Source organism: Dendrobium catenatum, unplaced genomic scaffold (assembly GCF_001605985.2).
Source record: "Dendrobium catenatum unplaced genomic scaffold, ASM160598v2 fragScaff_scaffold_1520, whole genome shotgun sequence".
NCBI lineage: Eukaryota > Viridiplantae > Streptophyta > Magnoliopsida > Asparagales > Orchidaceae > Dendrobium > Dendrobium catenatum.
In genome coordinates, this window is record NW_021319982.1 from 827,006 (window position 1) to 844,251 (window position 17,246).

At 36.8% G+C, this 17,246-nt stretch overlaps 1 protein-coding gene across 1 annotated transcript in view; it reads left to right on the forward strand.

Moving 5' to 3' along the window:
• Positions 1 to 3,004: 3,004 nt before the first annotated feature.
• Positions 3,005 to 17,246, forward strand: part of LOC110110470 — a 20,509-nt gene continuing 6,267 nt past the window's right edge. Inside the window, exons 1-4 of the mRNA XM_020841959.2 lie at positions 3,005 to 3,512; positions 8,832 to 8,991; positions 9,356 to 9,532; positions 9,619 to 9,702. Of these exons, the coding sequence (XP_020697618.1) occupies positions 3,154 to 3,512; positions 8,832 to 8,991; positions 9,356 to 9,532; positions 9,619 to 9,702 (780 nt within the window). The 5' untranslated portion in view covers positions 3,005 to 3,153. The remainder of the gene's footprint in view (positions 3,513 to 8,831; positions 8,992 to 9,355; positions 9,533 to 9,618; positions 9,703 to 17,246) is intronic.

Below are 17,246 nucleotides of genomic sequence, written 5' to 3' on the forward strand. Positions count from 1 at the left end.
ACCTGCATATACCAAGTGAGGTTAAAATTAGAACATAACATCGCCACATTACTCTCACAACCACTTTTCAACGAGTGGGGCCATAATCCCTTCAGCTACTCTAGACAAATGGGGCAAGAATCAAACATATAGAGCCCTTGTAATATATCAGTGAGTGCACTTTTTCACATATTAAAACATCTCCAATGTCATACTATGAACAATACAAAATGCAATAATAATTAAATTATAATTTCAATTCAATATTTAGATGATGCATGAATTTGTCAGTAAGTAGCCACATTGTATGTTTAACATTATACCCACTAAATTTTACTAATTAAACTTCCCACATATGAACATTTTAAAACTTTTATATAATTATTTTAATTTTAAAAAAAGCCTCAATCAAATCATATACTTAGAAATTTACATTGGAAAATCCAACCGATAAAAATCTGATTTCTTATAGTAAAATCATTCATAGTAAAGCTTCAACAATATATTAAAAGTAACATGATGGAAACAATGTAAAATTAGAGAAAAATACATTTCTATTCATTATTTCTATGAAATTATTAGAATTAAAATCAGTGATAGAAGTTCTGAAGTTTAACACGTGCTCTACAAAATCCATTTTGGCATGACGGACGAACCATAAACTTTGGCCGCTAAATTATCTCTCCTCATTTCCTCTCCCCCACCTCTCTTCTCCAATGATGGCTGGGGTGAGGGGAAGATTAACAATGGTTTTATATATTTTATTATTTTAAAATAACTAAATTGGTTGAACACCACAGTGCTAAACTGAATTTTTTTATTCCCTTAGAATCTTTCAAATAGAGAGTATAGTGCTGCAGCGGCACCATTTAGTGTTGTAACACACATTCAAAACCTTTTCACCATTGTAAAGCTCAATGCCACGGTGTTGCCCACTTAATGCTATGGCGCTCCTAGAAAACAATTTAGGAATATAAACTTGTTTCTCAGTTCATTTTTGGACTTACTTAAGAGCTTATTAGACACTCTAGAACTCATAATTATCAATCAAATTATAATTAAATTAACATTAATAATAATTACCGAAGTTTTGGCTATGTGGATATTACAATTCGAAGGGTCCTAGTCCAATGATAGTAGTTAGAAGACTATAATCGAGCCATAATGGTTAGAAAAACATAGTTGGGCGACAAAATGGTTAGAGTACTGTAGTTGGGAGATGGTGGGTGGAGGACTGCAGTCAGTTGACGGTGGTCTGAGGATTATAGTTGAGCAATGGTAATTAGAAGATCGTAGTTTAGCTAAGGTGGTTGGGAGATCATTGTCGGGGTATGGTGGTTGGAATAAATTAGCATGGCGATAGTGGTTGGGTGAGAGTGTTTCAAAGATTGTTGTCATGTAGCAATGTTTGGAAGACTGTAGTCATGAGTTATGGTGATTAGATGACAATGATCAAGTGACGGTGGTCTAATGATGACGGTTGAACAATTGTCCAATAATGGTAGTCAGGCGGAGCTTTGAGATTCTTCAAGCCTTTTGGCTCTTATGAACCTCAAGACAAGATCCAAGTTCCCTTTTATATATAGAGTGAATGCTTATGAATATATTTTGAGAGTGTAATACATCTCTAACACTCAATTAGACGACTCATATTAATTCCCTTGACTATTGACATTTCTTTTTAGTATTATTTGCCTTAATGATGCTGGGATTAGACAATTTTGAGCTTGTTGGATTCGTCTCGTCGAGATTCTAAATTTAACAATAAGCATGTGAGATACATAAATTATTTGATCATCCAATGAATATGTTGAAGTTTTTAATTATGCTTGAAATGTTTGATTTAAGTTCATTTAAAGTCGAATAAACTCACTTTTGATGTTGATTTGTTTGTTTTATTAAGAAATTAAGTTTGATTATAAGTTTTGTTGAAATTGAAGTTCAATTTGTCTTGAATTTAATTCTAAACAACTATGGTTCAAATTTCATGGGGATTTGTGCTCTATTAAATTGAGTATCTTAATATCATATTTACATAGTAAGACAGTTATCTCAAACAAATCCTTAGTCTAATTTATTTTTACACTCTTATTAAGTGCACTACATTAGGCCAATTGTGCTTCCAATTAAGGGGCCCATCTTTATAATCAGCCTTATTTACCCTCTCTCAATTTTATCGAATTTTAAAAACAAGATTGTTAGAGGATATCTCGTTGAGGTTTTGCTTAAAACATATTTTTGTCTAACTGTTTTAGTGTTAAGAAAAGTATTAAGTAAAAAATAATTAAAACTATATATATATATATATATATATATATATATCTTTTAAAGCTATTGGCTTCATTTGAAATATTTTATTATTATTATTTTTTCATTGCTTGCATTGAATTTTTATGTTAGAAAGCTGCTTCTAAAAGCAGTAAGAAAGTCATCTCAAACGAAACCTCAGAAATGAACTTAAAAAGCTGCTCCAAACACTTGAAAAACTGGTCCCAAATGAAGCATTAGAATTTATTGAAACTCTTGCAATTTTTTGTAAAACTGATTGTAAAATTATTAAAAGTAAAATAGTTTTTTAAAATTATTATAAAAAATAGATTCCAACCATAAATTTTTTTAAAAGCACTTAGAAAGCAGTAATTAAATAAAATTATAGTTAAGATCTTAAAAGTAAATCAATAAAAAAATTACCCCAAATAGACCCTTAAATCCAAACAAAGCCCAAAAATATATAGAAGGGGCTTCATTTATCCCGACATTAACGATAAATTTATCTAATCTATAATTTATTGATTTTAAAATAAATTTAATACTTTCGAAGTTTATCCTTTTTTTTTGTTGCGTAAGTTTATCCTAATTTGAATGAATATCCGACAAAATGCAGGTCAGCTTAGATTTGTTAATTCGGAGCTTTAAAAAATCTGGCACAAAATTTTTCGCAAATTATATCCTCATCTAAACTAGATCCCTTGGGTATATCCACTCAGGCAAATTTTACCAGCTTCTGCCCTGGAAAAAATAGAATAACGGAAGAATTCCTAGCTTCTGGTTGTTTTCCGTCTCCACCAGATTTCATCTTTTTATCCGTTGATGGTGATATCTACAGCGTTCTGGTACAGCTAGGGTAAGGTGTTTTGACGACCTTCTTCTCCTGTTCTTCCTCCTCGTCTCCTCATGGAGGAGATGTACGCGGGCTTGGCGGATTTTCTTAAGAGGCCGGAGGTGTTGGAAACGCTGATCGACATCGTGCTGTGCACGGTGCCGATCTGGGTCGCCGTCATGATCGGGTTGGTGATAGGTTGGTCATGGAGACCGCGATGGACGGGGCTCGTTTTCCTTGGTCTGCGTAGCAGAATTCGGTTCTTATGGACTGTGCCGCCGGGTCTTGGTGCACGAAGACTATGGTTGGCGTTCACTGCGCTATCTGCTTTCTCTGTTTGCCGCAAGCTGTGGTCAAGCTTCAAGGTTAAGGTCCAAGAGCCCCCCGCCGGCGAGGAACGGCCAGTTGAAGGAGATGCTGCGGGGTTCTTGAGGTGCCAAAGATTTCCTCCCTTTCGTTTTTTTATTTCTGTTTTTGTTGGATTTGATTTGGGTTTGTTTTTGTTGTTCTTCTATAAATGGCTATAGTGCGATTGGTGATCATAGGACTTGCGTTCCCTTGCCCGGAACATATTCTATGTTTCACTTGTATCTAATATTTTTTCATTAAATGTTATAATGCCTCATTTCTCATCGTTAAAAGGATAGAACTGCTACATGTAAATATTTGCTGTTTAGCAGGTTGAACGTCAAGGCATGATTGATGGATGATGGATCTCTGGCATAAGTAGCATTGTAATGTTTTATGCATAGCGGGGTTATTCTCTTGTATTGGAATTTTTTGAATGAATAATTAAGTATAAATTAGCAGGAACTAGATTTGGTTGCGACAATTTGGAAAATTTATTTGTTGCTGTGTGGACACATAAATTAGCAGGGATTACTCAACTAAAGGCTAAGATAAGGTTCAGATGTTATGTTATTTGATCATCACCTTTATTATGTTTTCATCAAGCTGGTAATAGACAAAGCTAATATCAGTACCAAATCTGTGAGAGGAGCGACTGTACAAGTAGAGAAATAATTATACTGATTATCAATTCTTGAGAGGAGATAATATTAGCCAAGTTCTGGGCTTATTTTGGAAGCTTTAGAATTATGGCGGCTACCAAAAGTTTAATACAGATGTAATCAATTAATCCTATTAGTTGATTTGCTTGTTCTCAAAGTTTGCATGCCTCTATGTTGTGATCTGGTTAAACTGTTGATCAACTTTGAGTAGGGATGGTTACTAGATTTCCATTGCATTGCATTAGGAGAATATTTACAATATGCATGAAAATATGAAGTGGACTAGCCTATTCATTTTAAAATTCTCATTTATGTTATGATCAAGTTAGGCATTGATTATTTTTACTGTCCAACAGTTAGATCCATATAATATTGCTTGCCGAAGTTCATTTTTAGAAAATTTACCTTAAACGTCTCTGTTATATTTTTTTTCATTGCGTTATACTTTTGAGATACTTATCAACATTAATTTTAGAAGTACATCTATATTTGCATTCTTCTATATAATATATCCAAGATTTTGTTCCGGAACTAACCAGACCGACCCAAGAGGGGCCGGTCCCGTTCTACATGAGGCGGGCTAAGCCGCCTCCTTAATGTTTTTCAGCCAACAGGTGGGTTCCCCTTGAGGCGGCAATAAGAGAGAGAGAAAGGGGTGGCTAGTGCATACTGCATAAGGAGAGTTTTTGAAATTGGTTTATGTTAGGAAGATTTGTATTTAAGGATGAGGAGAGGCTAGGGTTAGGGCATGTAAAAATTTGGATTTATCTTGGAGTCTCTTTGGCGTCTTGGGCTCTAGGCTTTTTGTCTAGAGATTGAGAGAGAACGATTCTCCTCTCAAATTGAGGATCAATTGTATCTTTGCTTCGTTCTTGTTTTCACTTTGCTTTCTATATGATTATCTATCGTTTGATTGTTTTTTCCATCATATTTTCTTTTGTTTTCTTGTTGTTTTACCGATTATTGTTAGGTTTGCTTACGAACTCAAGCATTTCCCATTAGGGTTACTTGCGAACTCAAGTATTTACTATCAAATTAGTATCAGAGCATTGTTCCTGATACCCTGTGGGTTGAATTTTACAGAAATTCAGCGGCGATTTTTGGATAAGAAAAAGTGATTTTGCTGAATTTTGGATCTAATATCCAAAATGTTTTATGGCGGCCAAGAAAGTTAACACATTGGAAAAAAAATTTGAAGGAGAAATGAGCCAAATCAAAGCCACAATGGAAGACCAACTCTCATTCGTGGAAGGCAAGGTTTCGTCGATGGAAGACAAAGTTTCCAATCTTCATATGATGATGAAGAAGATATTCGAGAATCAAATTCAAATGGTGGCATCGGAGGCAAAGGGACCAAGAGGGAGAACTACGAATTCTGATATTCATAGGAGGGAATGCGAGGGAGAAATCATGGAGGAAAAAGAGGGAAGATATGGAGAGGCGTGGGAATAGGGAACATGGAGAAAGGGGGGCTGGTTGGGATAGAAAAGAGGGACATTATGGAAGGAGTGCTGATTTTGGAGATAAGATGGAAGAAAGTGAAGAAGGGTTTGAAGGTGAATATGTAAGGGAAAGCCGAAAGACATTGGGGGAGTAAAATACTTGGGAAAGAGAAAACTGTGGCGGGATACGGGGGAGATCCGAAGGTGAGAAAGTTGAAGATGTCAATATTTGAAGGGGAAGATGCCTATGGGTGGATCTACAAGGTGGAAAAATATTTCACCATCAACGGGTTGACAGACAAAGAGAAATTGGCAGCCGCGAGTCTATGTTTGGAAGGGAAGGCATTATCATGGTACCAATGGAGGGTCCTGAGGAGGCCTATACAGAGCTGGAGATCATTCAAAGACTATTTATTAGAACTTTTCCAAACCGACTGGGGAGCAGACTTTTATGAGTAGTTTTTCGCACTGGTACAAGACATATCAGTGACAGACTACATGAAGCGGTTCGAGCATTTTGGCCAGTCAGTAGAACGATTATCAGAGTCGGCTTTGGAGGGGAATCTCATGAAGGGACTCAAGACAGACATCAGAGCAGCGGTGAAAGTCATGATGCCTTGTGACTTAGGAGAGACCATGAAGTTGGCACAATTGGTGAAAAATCAGAAGAACCTGGAGAAGGGAACCAGGAGCAGTAGTTCAGGAGGCACATACCGGATGAAGAATACTCATTTATAACCCAAGGGGCCGACGACAGGAAGGTTTCATGAGACCACCAAGGAGAAGATATCAGGAGGAGAAAGTGGGGGGAATTACAAAAGGCTGATAGAGAAGGAGACGCAGGAAAAGAGGGCCAAGGGGTTGTGTTTAGGTGTGACGAAAAGTATACTCTAGGACATAGGTGTAAGAATCGAACTCTTCAGGTTCTCACCGTCTGTGATGATGAGGAAACTGAGGAGGGAGGTGAAGGAGGAGATGGAGGAAAAACTGCATTTGGACCTGACCAAGGTTTCCCTGAACTCGGTGGTAGGATTCACTATGAATCATACCATGAAGGTATATGGGGAGATATAGGACATGGAGTTGGTGGTGCTGATTGATAACGGGTCTACCCATAATTTCATTTCCACTCAGGTCGTCGACCAATTAGGAGTGAAATTGGTGAATACCTGCTGTTATGAGGTGATGATGGGTACGTGGAAGGTTGAGAAAGGCCAGGGGATCTGTAGAGGAATGTTACTAAATCTCCAGGGGATTCAGGTGAGAGAAGATTTCTTCCACTGGAGTTAAGAAGTATATATGTCATCCTGGGGATGAAGTGACTGCAGTCATTAGGAGACACCAAAGTAATTGGGGAGCACTCACGATGGAGTTGATGGTGGATGGGAGAAAGGTAGTGATCAATGGAGATGCAGGGCTATCCAAATCCATGATTTTACTTAAAACTATGGTGAGGAACATACAGTTGGTGGGTGGAGGATATTTGGTGGAGCTGCACAGTTTGGTGAGAGTTGGATTGGAAGAGGGAGGGAACATACCCCCCTCCATACAGCCGTTGATTCAACAATTAATATTTTGGAATGACATAAAAGAATTAATACAAAAGACATCTCTTGGAGAAAAAAATTTATTGGAGGAGATTTAAATGGACATGTTGTTAGAATTCATGGTGGCTATAGGTTTGGAGCTACTAACAAAGGTGGTAAGACCATATAGATTTTTCTTTTGTTTAGAATTTTATAATTATTAATACATTATTTAAGAAAAGTGCTGAGTATCTCATCACTTAGAATAATTGATATAGTAAAACTTAGATTGGTTATTTTCATATAAGAAAAGTAGATTGTTTCGATTGTAAAGATTGTAAAGTTATTACGAGTGAAAGTTTATATACCCAATATCACTTATTAGTTTTAGACTTCAAGATGAAGGGACAAAAAATAAAATAAAAATAAAAATAAAAATAAAAATTAAACATTATTCTAGGATTAGATGGGTGCTTTTAAAGATTATTGGAAAAATATTTTTGATAGTAAGATACTAGATCTTAAAATTTTATCTGTGCATGAGTAAGCTAATGTTTTGTGAGAAAAAATAGCTAGCGATATTAAGAATGTTGCAAAAAATATGTAAGAAAAAAAGAAGATTTATTATAAAAATAGATTTAGATGTAAAAATTCTGATAATTGAGAAAGTATAAAGAGGTTCGTAAGGAGTTTAAGAAAGCAATATACTATGAAAAGATTTTAGCTTTTAATGATTTATATAATAGATTAGATACCAAGGAGGGCGAAAGATATATGTATGTATAAGTTAGTTAAACAAAGTATTTTCCTATTTCAGTTGGATTACATCAAGGATCATCCTTAAGCTCTTATCTTTTTTACTTTAGTCATAGATGTTCACACTAGACATTTGCAAGAGGTTGTACCCTAGTGTATGCTTTATGCTGATGATATTCTTCTTGTTGATAAAACTAGAGAGGTAGTTGAAGGTAAACTTGAATTATGGGGCCAATCTTAGAGTCTAAAGGCTTTCGTTTGAGTAGATCTAAAAATGAATATATAGAGTATAATTTTAGTAATAATAGATCTAATGGGGGGATTGTGGCTTTAGGTGATCAAGTCATTAATAAGAGTATACATTTTCGATATATTGGGTCTATTGTTCAAAGTGATTGTGAAATAGATGAAGATATTATTAGTAGAATTCAAGCTGGATGGTTGAATTGGATGAATGCATCGGGGCTTGTTGTGTGATAAAAATGTCCCCCTCAAATTTAAGGGAAAATTTTATAAGATGGTTGTTAGACCTGCAATTTCTTTATGGTGCGTAATGTTGTTGCACTTAGGTCTTGAAAGGAATTTGGAGAGAGAAGAAGGGAGCTTAAAAGGCGTTGCTTGGGAAGAGGGTTGCTTGGGAAGAGGGGGTGGGATTGGGTGATTGCTGCTAACCAAAGGGGGGAACCAGGTCAAGTGCTCGCATTTTAGATATCTTCTATTGTTTCCTTTTATACTTGGTTTTAATGAGTGTCCGCAAACATACTATTAGCTGGCACAACGTAGTTTGACAGAAGTATCTTTCTTATGCCTTATTTATCTGTTTAATTGATTTTGAGAATTCATATTTTGTTTTTTAATTGGCGTTTTTTTCTGTTAGTTCGGTTAAACATGCAGATGGAAACTTTTATCATCTTTGTGGCCTTTGATTCATTTTTTCTTCATTCTATTGTGATTGCTCGAATTTCTTGTATATTCTTTGTATGCTTTCATTTCAATAATTCTATAACAACATTTCCAGTACCGGAGCATTTGATACACAGAAAGATGCAGTAACAGATAAGGATTTGGAACACCTGATTCATCTTCTAGATGGTAGGGATGAAGATATGGTGTGGCAAAATCAAATGGAGCGAACCACATCAAACATGAGTTACCAAGCTTGGCGCCATGAACCTGAGGTATCTATTTTTCATAACTAATATTATCTAATCTCATGATTGCGCCGTTGGCAAGAATTTGTCTTATTAATGGTTTGATTTTGCATGTATAAACTGTAGTAGTACTCCTGGACTAATTTTTTAGTTCATCCACTTTTTTTGTCGGTTCTTTATTTTGTTAGTAATATTTTAATTGACTTTATTGGTATTGCATGCCTCATACAAACGTAGATTCTATCCTAATAAATTTTGTTCTTTGTTCTTTAGGCAATACTCAAGAGGTTATTCATCAGATTGCCACAGTTTTTTGTATTGAGGTTATTTTTATATATATTTATTTATTTTTGAGTAATTCTCATGGTTGTATATTTTCTTGGTTTCTCAGACTGGTCCTATAGTCTATCGTAGCAGAACTATTTTTGAGGACGCAACTCCAGAGTTGGTTAGAGATTTCTTCTGGGACGATGATTTTAGATTGAAGTGGGATTCTATGCTTGCTTACTTCAAAATGTTGGAAGAATTTCCGGAATCTGGAACAACGATTGTTCACTGGGTAAAAAAGGTGCCAGACAAATGTCTATTCAGTTCTCAACTTAGAAACCTTCTAAAATCATTCAAATCTGAATGGAGTTTATATTTTCTTCTCAGTTCCCATTCTTCTGCAGTGACCGGGAATATATCATTGGTAGACGCATTTGGGAGTACAAAAAAGCTTATTACTGTGTGACCAAGGTATAAAATCATTCATTTACATTGTTGCGTTCTTGTATGGTTCTCTTTGCATTTTGTCTTGTGTATGCCTTTTCTATTTCTACCAGTTTGTACTGATCATTGTGGCTTATACGTGGTAATTATTTTGATTGGTCATAGTATGTGGTATGGCTGGAAATCTTTACTCCTAAACATAAAGATTTGGGTCTTTTTTTATCTCCAAGTTTTTTTCTACATAAAACTTATATTTATATTCATTTGTTTTTTGCTCACAGAACTAATTTATACGGGTTTTATCAAAATGGCATTGATTCCATTATCTGGGAAGAGCATCTGCAATTTATTGAATAGCGTTATTGATATAATATGTATCTCAAATGTCCCTTGTGTATTTTTTTTAAGAAAAAACTCAAAATAATTCCTCAAATATTCATATGCGGCCAATTTAATTTCAGAGCATAATGTTTCTTCAATTTAGTCGCTCAATTGTACATATTCATCCCTCTGGTAGAAAATTGACAGAAATTGGTATAAAAAGTACATCCAATTTTAATCCTACTATACAAAAGTAATCCCAATTTAATTCCCGAAGGATTATTTGGGATCAATTTGTAATGTTGAGTAAGTAAATCGGAAAAATGTGATATTCTAGGATTAAACTAGTCACATACGAATAATTGATAGATTATTTTGAGCTTCTTATTTTTTTGTACCAAGGAGATTCTCGTTTACTAGTGCACATATTGGTCATTTGCTTTTAAAGTTTTACCTCTTTTTGTGGTTTTCCTGTAAATTGTATAACCTTAAAGAAACATTCCTTCTGAAATGATGAATTTGTTCTCACATTTTCAGAATAAAATTTCAGCCACTAGATCACATGAAGTTCTTGAAAAAAAAATTGATCTATTTAAATTCCCATGCTTTGACTTATAAATATCTCTATGTAGGAATGGCCATGTGGGGTCAACTTGATTTTTTGTTTCGAAAGGAGGTTCACATGGACACTCTAGGAATGACAGCTACCAAGAAATGTCCCAACACGTACCATGAGTTATTAGGTCCCAACACTTGTTATAAGTCATTTCCTCGTAAATCAACCCAATTCGCCTATATAACTTAGTCAAATCCCGATCAACACATTAAAAAATTAGTCAGCAGAATTCAAGTCAAACCATGTAGCCACTAAGTCAAACAATTCAATCTGGGCTCTAAACAAAGCTAAAAGGCCCAAGAAATCCAATTGAAGCAAATAATAGCCAACCCATCTAGCGTTGGATTTACTGTCCATCGTATGGGTTATCACAATTCGAATAGATAAAATGTGGGAAGGGACTTAGTGGGCTCCAATCCTTTAAAACCCCTTCAAGGCAATCATCCCATTCATTTCCCTTGCAAATGTAGTCCCATATCCATACATAAGATTATTTGGGAAGTCGTCCTCTATAAATATGAGGGGAGGGGTAGAAGCAAATAATGAATGGGAGACCACATAAAAGTATTATTGAACTACTCTCATGATGTTTGAAGTATAGGGAATACTCTTAAACTCAAACTCTCTTCTTCTTACACATTGTCTTTATCATTGTCGTTACCACCTTAGCATCCTCACACAATCTATATTCGTCTTTATTTCTCTATGTAGGAGAATCTATAGAACCCCAATGTCTAATACACAACATAACCCAGCTTTCCTATCATGGGCATGATAAGCTCAACTTTGTGTTGCTTCCTTTGTTGGGGATCATTCAGAAGCGCTATCAAATTTTTGGTAAAAACGAACATGGATATCTCATTGCCAGTGAAGTACTTGCACAAAGCCAAAATGAAGGAAACTCATAAATATCTCACTAGTATGCAATGTCTACTTGTGCAAGCCTGAGCTAAGTTTATGTTAGACCGGTCCACTCTGGACCAGTTCACACATATACCAGGTCGAATAAGGGTTCTGCCCAGTAGGGGGGCAGGAGGTTTTGGTGGGGCCCAACAGTCAATTAGACATTAATTAAGGATGGATTTGGGAGGAAAAATTCAAAAGTAAGTAGTTGTTTAGGGATTAGATGATTGTGTTTTTCTTTAAGTAAAATTTTCTCCCTAGGGTTAAAGATGTGTGGATTTTTGCTGAAATTAGGAGCTCTCTAGTTTTGCTTGGGCTCTAGCCATCGGCTAGAGATGAGATTAGGAGAGCAGGATGTTCCTCTCAAATTGAAGATCCATTGTATCTTGTTTGTTTTCTTTCACTTTTCATCAATTATCAAAATTCCCTAGGATTTTGCCACGAGACATATTCTATTTCTGTTGTGTTCTTGCTGAAATTCCAAATTTCAGCCATTATCTTTTTATTTTTGCATTTGCTTCCTATCAAATTGATATCAGAGCTCTTTCTTGGGCAGGAACAAAAAAAAAAGAGAGAGCTATCTTCGTTGTTTTTTGCGATTGGTGCCTAGACTCAATTAATGATAGTAAAGATTATGAAAGTATTGGAGGGTGAGATGGAACAACTCAAGGCTGAAGTAGAGGAAAAATATTCCTTGTGGAGGGAGGGCTCTCCGCCATCGAGAACCGCTTCTGGAACTTTGAAGAGATGGATGAAAAAGATGTTTGATATGCAATTGAAAGCATCACTGGCGATTCCTAGGGTGGAACCATGAGTAAAGGAAATCCAGGAGGACAGCTATGAATTAGAGTTTGTTTTGCATAAAGGACCGCCGTGTGGGGCCCCATTGGGTTGACAGGTTGAGCAAGTATGCTCATTTCCTTTCCTTTCGACACCCCTACATAACAATTACAGTAGCACTAACATTCATTAGAGAGGTGGTCATATTGCATAGGATTCCAGAGTCGATAGTATCCGGCCGAGATAAGGTGTTTTTCATTCAATTATGGAGAGAGTTGTTTAGGCTAAAAGAAACCGTTCTAAAGAGAAACATCGCTTACCACTGTCAAACAGAAGGGCAAACATAAGTGGTAAATAGGAGCCTGGAGGCTTACCTGTGGTGTTTTGCTTCAAAAACACCTCGGGTGTGGGCTAAATGTCTAGCGTGGGCATAGTACTGGTACAACACTTCATATCACTAAGCCTCCTAGATGACCCCTTTCAAAGTGTTGTATGAAAGAGACCCCCTAAACTTTGTGCATTTTACGCAGAGGAGCGCACCAGTTTCTTTAGTAGAACAATACTTGGAGGAAATAGATGATGTGTTAGAGGAACTCAAGAGGCATCTATTGAGAGCACAACAGATTGTGAAGAATCAGGTGGATGAATATAGGAAGCACATTCAGTTCGAAGTGGGGGATAGGGTGTTTTTAACAATGCGACTCTACAAATAAAGGACAGTTGCCAACAGGAGCAACGAGAAGTTGGCCACAAGGTACTTTGGCCCTTACGAGAAAATGGAAAAGATTGCACTCGCTTGAGGTTACCCTCGACCGCTACCATACACCTAGTGTTCCATGTTTCACAGTTTAAGAGAACTCTTGGGGAGCATGCAGTTAGTTCAGAGTTACTGACGACACTAACTAAGGATTTGGAGGTGGTGTTGGAACCTTTGGAGTTGGAAGGCGTACGACAAGTATAATGGTGGCTTAAGGAAGTGTTGATTAAATGGAAGAGCCTACCCGACTATGCCGCCACCCAGGAGCCATGCGAGAGGGTGAAGCATCAATTTTCTTCTTTTCATCTTAAGGATAAGGTGGATCTTGGGAGGGGTATTTTTAGATCGGTCTACCCTGAACTGGTTCACACATATACTAGGCATAACAAGGGTTCTGTTCAGTAGGGGGTGGGAGGCTTTGGTGGGGCCCAATAGTCAATTAGACATTGATTAAGGATAGGTTTGGGAGGAAAAATTCAAAAATAAGGGACTGTTTAGGGATTAGATGATTGTGTTTTGATTTAAACATATTTTTTCTCCCCAGGGTAAGGAAATGTGGTTTTTTTCTGCAATTAGGAGTTCTCTAATTTTGCTTGAGCTCTAGCCACCGGCTAGAGATTAGGAGAGCAGGATCTTCCTCTTGAATTGAAGATCCATTGTATCTTGTTTGTTTTCCTTCACTTTTCATCAATTATTAAATTTTCCTAGGGTTTTGCCACGGGATTTATTCAATTTTTGTTGTGTTCTTGCTGAAATTCCAAATTTCAGGCATTAACTTTTGATTTCTGCACTTGTTTCCTATCAGTGTAGTAGGGTTGAATAAGAATCTCACACTCATATTTAAAGAATGGGAAATTCGACAATGGATAAGAAATGCCTTCCTTGTCTATTATCTGAACTTTTTACTCAAAATTTTAACATATCCCAGGTAGTCTAGATGATGAGTACGATATTTTCAATTTGTCGTTCAAAAAAATCTTCTTGATCTTTTGGACGATGTGCGAAAACCTGGACTTTTGCATGCAAGTACTAAAGGAAGAAAATGGATGACTTTGATAGTATTCTTGGGTGTTGGAGGTAGCCCTTAGGTGTATTAGGTTGCTACACGGGACAATGAACTTTTGAACCATTTAAAGTGTAACGATGTCATAATTCTATTGGTATACATCACCTAGTTAAAGTTGCGTTAGCCTGCTGGTTTGATTAAATAAAGAGTTTTGTAGAAAAGCTATACTTCTATGAAATTATATTTAAATTTGACTGGACACGCGTATCGGATACGCGTGTCCTATTGAAAAAAACACGGAGCCACGATTTACCTTTTCTTTTCGATTTTCCACCGTTTCCGCTCAATATCCATATTCATTTATGCGGCTGAAACATTTCAAAGAGCTAGGTTTTTCGTTTCCACACAAGTGTTCATCTTCTTCGTTATAGTTGAAGGAGCGGCTCGATGACGCGAGCATAAAAGCAAATAGGATCATCCTTTGTCGACAAAGAGGCTTGACGACGCGAGCATGAAAGTCGTTAGGATCATCCTTCGTCGACGAAGCGGCTCGACAACGCGAACAGAGAAGGCGACGTGAGCAATGAAGGTTCGTTTTTTTTGTCGTTCTTCGTTTCTTAATCATAGGCTCGGTATCGAAACTTGGTACCGCTTGGTACCAAACGTTACTGGAACTGAGTATTGCTCGGTACTGTTCGATACCGAGCGATACTGGAACTCAGTACCGCTCGGTATTGGAACTCGGTATTGCTCGGTACTACTAGGTACTGAGTAGTATTGGAACTCAGTACTGCTCGGTATTGGAACTCGGTATTGCTCGGTACTGCTCGGTACCGAGCGGTATTAGAACTCGGTACCGCTCGGTATTGGAACTCGGTAGTACTCGGTACCGAGCGGTATTGGAACTCAGTACTGCTCCGTATTGGAACTCGGTATTGCTCGGTACTACTCGGTACCAAGCGGTATTGGAACTCAGTACTGCTCGATATTGGAACTCAGTACCGCTCGGTATTGGAACTCCGTATCGCTCGGTAATGTAACTCGGTATTGCTCGGTATAGAGGGGTACCGAATGGTACCAAGCGGTACCAAGAAGCTAAAACATGCTCGGTATCGGAACTCAGTACCGCTCGGTATCTTTCCATAAAAATAACTTTAAAAATAAATAACACTTCAAAATTACTCTTAGAAAAAAATTTTGTTTCGGGGGCGCTGCCCCCTAAAACCCCCGCAAAGTCGACCCCCGCCAGGGGGCAGCGCCCCCTTGGACCCCCGACAGATTCGTAACATATCTTCACTTTCACTTAAATTTTTTCATGTTTCAAATTCATATGTTTTTATTTGTATAGATCCTTTGTAGGATAATGAGCTCTAGTGGAGTAGGAATTGGTTTTGATGATGGTCCATCAGAAATTAATATTGAAGATAACAAACCTTTATGGGGTTATGTTACAAAAATAGGTAAAACATCAGAAGGGGGAGGCAATATTGCATTCAAATGCAATTTTTGTAATGCAACATACAAATGATCATATTATAGAGTGAAAGCTCATTTGTTCGTTGGAAGATTAGTGGTTCATGGAATCAAAGATTGCCCGAAGTATAAGCCTCATCAACCAAATGGCTGCTTATAAAGAAAAGATTAGTGAGCCTGCAGCAAAGGCAGTTAAAAAAAAGAGCTTTCCCAAAACAATATTCCACTTCAAGCACTTCAATGCTTCATATCCTTCATCGTTCTTCTTCAATTTAGATAGTGTGACATACTGGTAAACAACAGGGCCTTTTCGAATGGGGATCTTGAACAAAAAAAAAAGAAACATGTCTGGTAGATATTGCTTGGAGAAAGCATCTTTAATTTACAAATTGAGAGAACACCATAGACGGAAATAGGCTAGAATGTTTTACTTCAGCATGGCGACTTCCTTCTCTAACCATAGCAAGGAATCCAACAATTACAAGAATTGCACAATTTACATATGCATGTAATAACAATGTTAGCACGGATACGTCCACCAGGATATAATGTGCATCTACGAACGAAGTATGTTGGCCAAAGAGAAGAGGGACCAATATTTTGAGAAGTGCATCGGCCACTTAGAGGAGTTTGGAAGCGAAAAGGACAGTTACTTTGTTTGTGATTGATGGACAGTATCCACAAAGAAAGCCACTTTATCACATTCATGGCGTAAACAGACGAGCTATTCCGTATGTTTATTCCAATAGCTGTAAACGTATGAAGGATAGTCACAAGGATAAGTGTCTTCATTTCTAATTTAATCAAAGAAGTATATCATGATGTGGAGCCTTCAACATCATTCAGTTCATATTGATAAATGCACCTGTTGTGTTAGAGTTGAGTCTACTTGTAGATAGAAGCAAGCATACCTCATATTTTTCGGACACCATGGTGTGTGCATACGCATTAATCTTACTTTAGAAGAAACATTTGTGACCCTAAGAATACCGAGGCAATCGAAATGCGATCACCTCATAACTGCATGTCCATTGGATCACACTATTTGTTGGAATGCAATATGTAATTAGAATTTTATTTGAATTCACTCCATGAGACTCTCTATGTTCACATGATTTCTCTTAATATAAAAGATACAAGCATTGCAGTTGCTGGAAACTCGGTTGCTCAGTAATAGTCGAGAGGAAGTGTTGAGGAAGACTTCCAAAAAAAATAAAAGGATGTCTTTCAAGCTATGGTGATCAGTGAAAATGAACATGTATAAGGGAGAGATGTTGGAAAGGCTAGGATTGTAAAAGAGAAGCTTTTAAATGATTTATTGGGGGTAGATGATTGAATACATCATAAATTCATACGAACAAATTTATGAGCGATGTTGAGAGTAGGCGAACGGATAATCTGCTTTACATCGTCAATTATGGAGATGGGATTCAATGCTAGCCAAAGTAAAAGAAATATATTATAAACATTGAGAGGAGGGACACCCTTCATGAAGACCCTCAAGCTTTTGGGTATGATTATTTATTGCTAGTTCTAGAAGATAGGTGGGCAAAAGTAATACACGCTTTACAATTGCTTGGCTCCCACTCCAATTAAATCCAAAAAGAATAAAATTTCCCACCATTTTCAGATTTATAATACTGATTCCCTAGGTGTATTTGTACCATAAACTCGTCCTCCTTAAGACATATTCATTGTATCTTTTTTTGGAATCT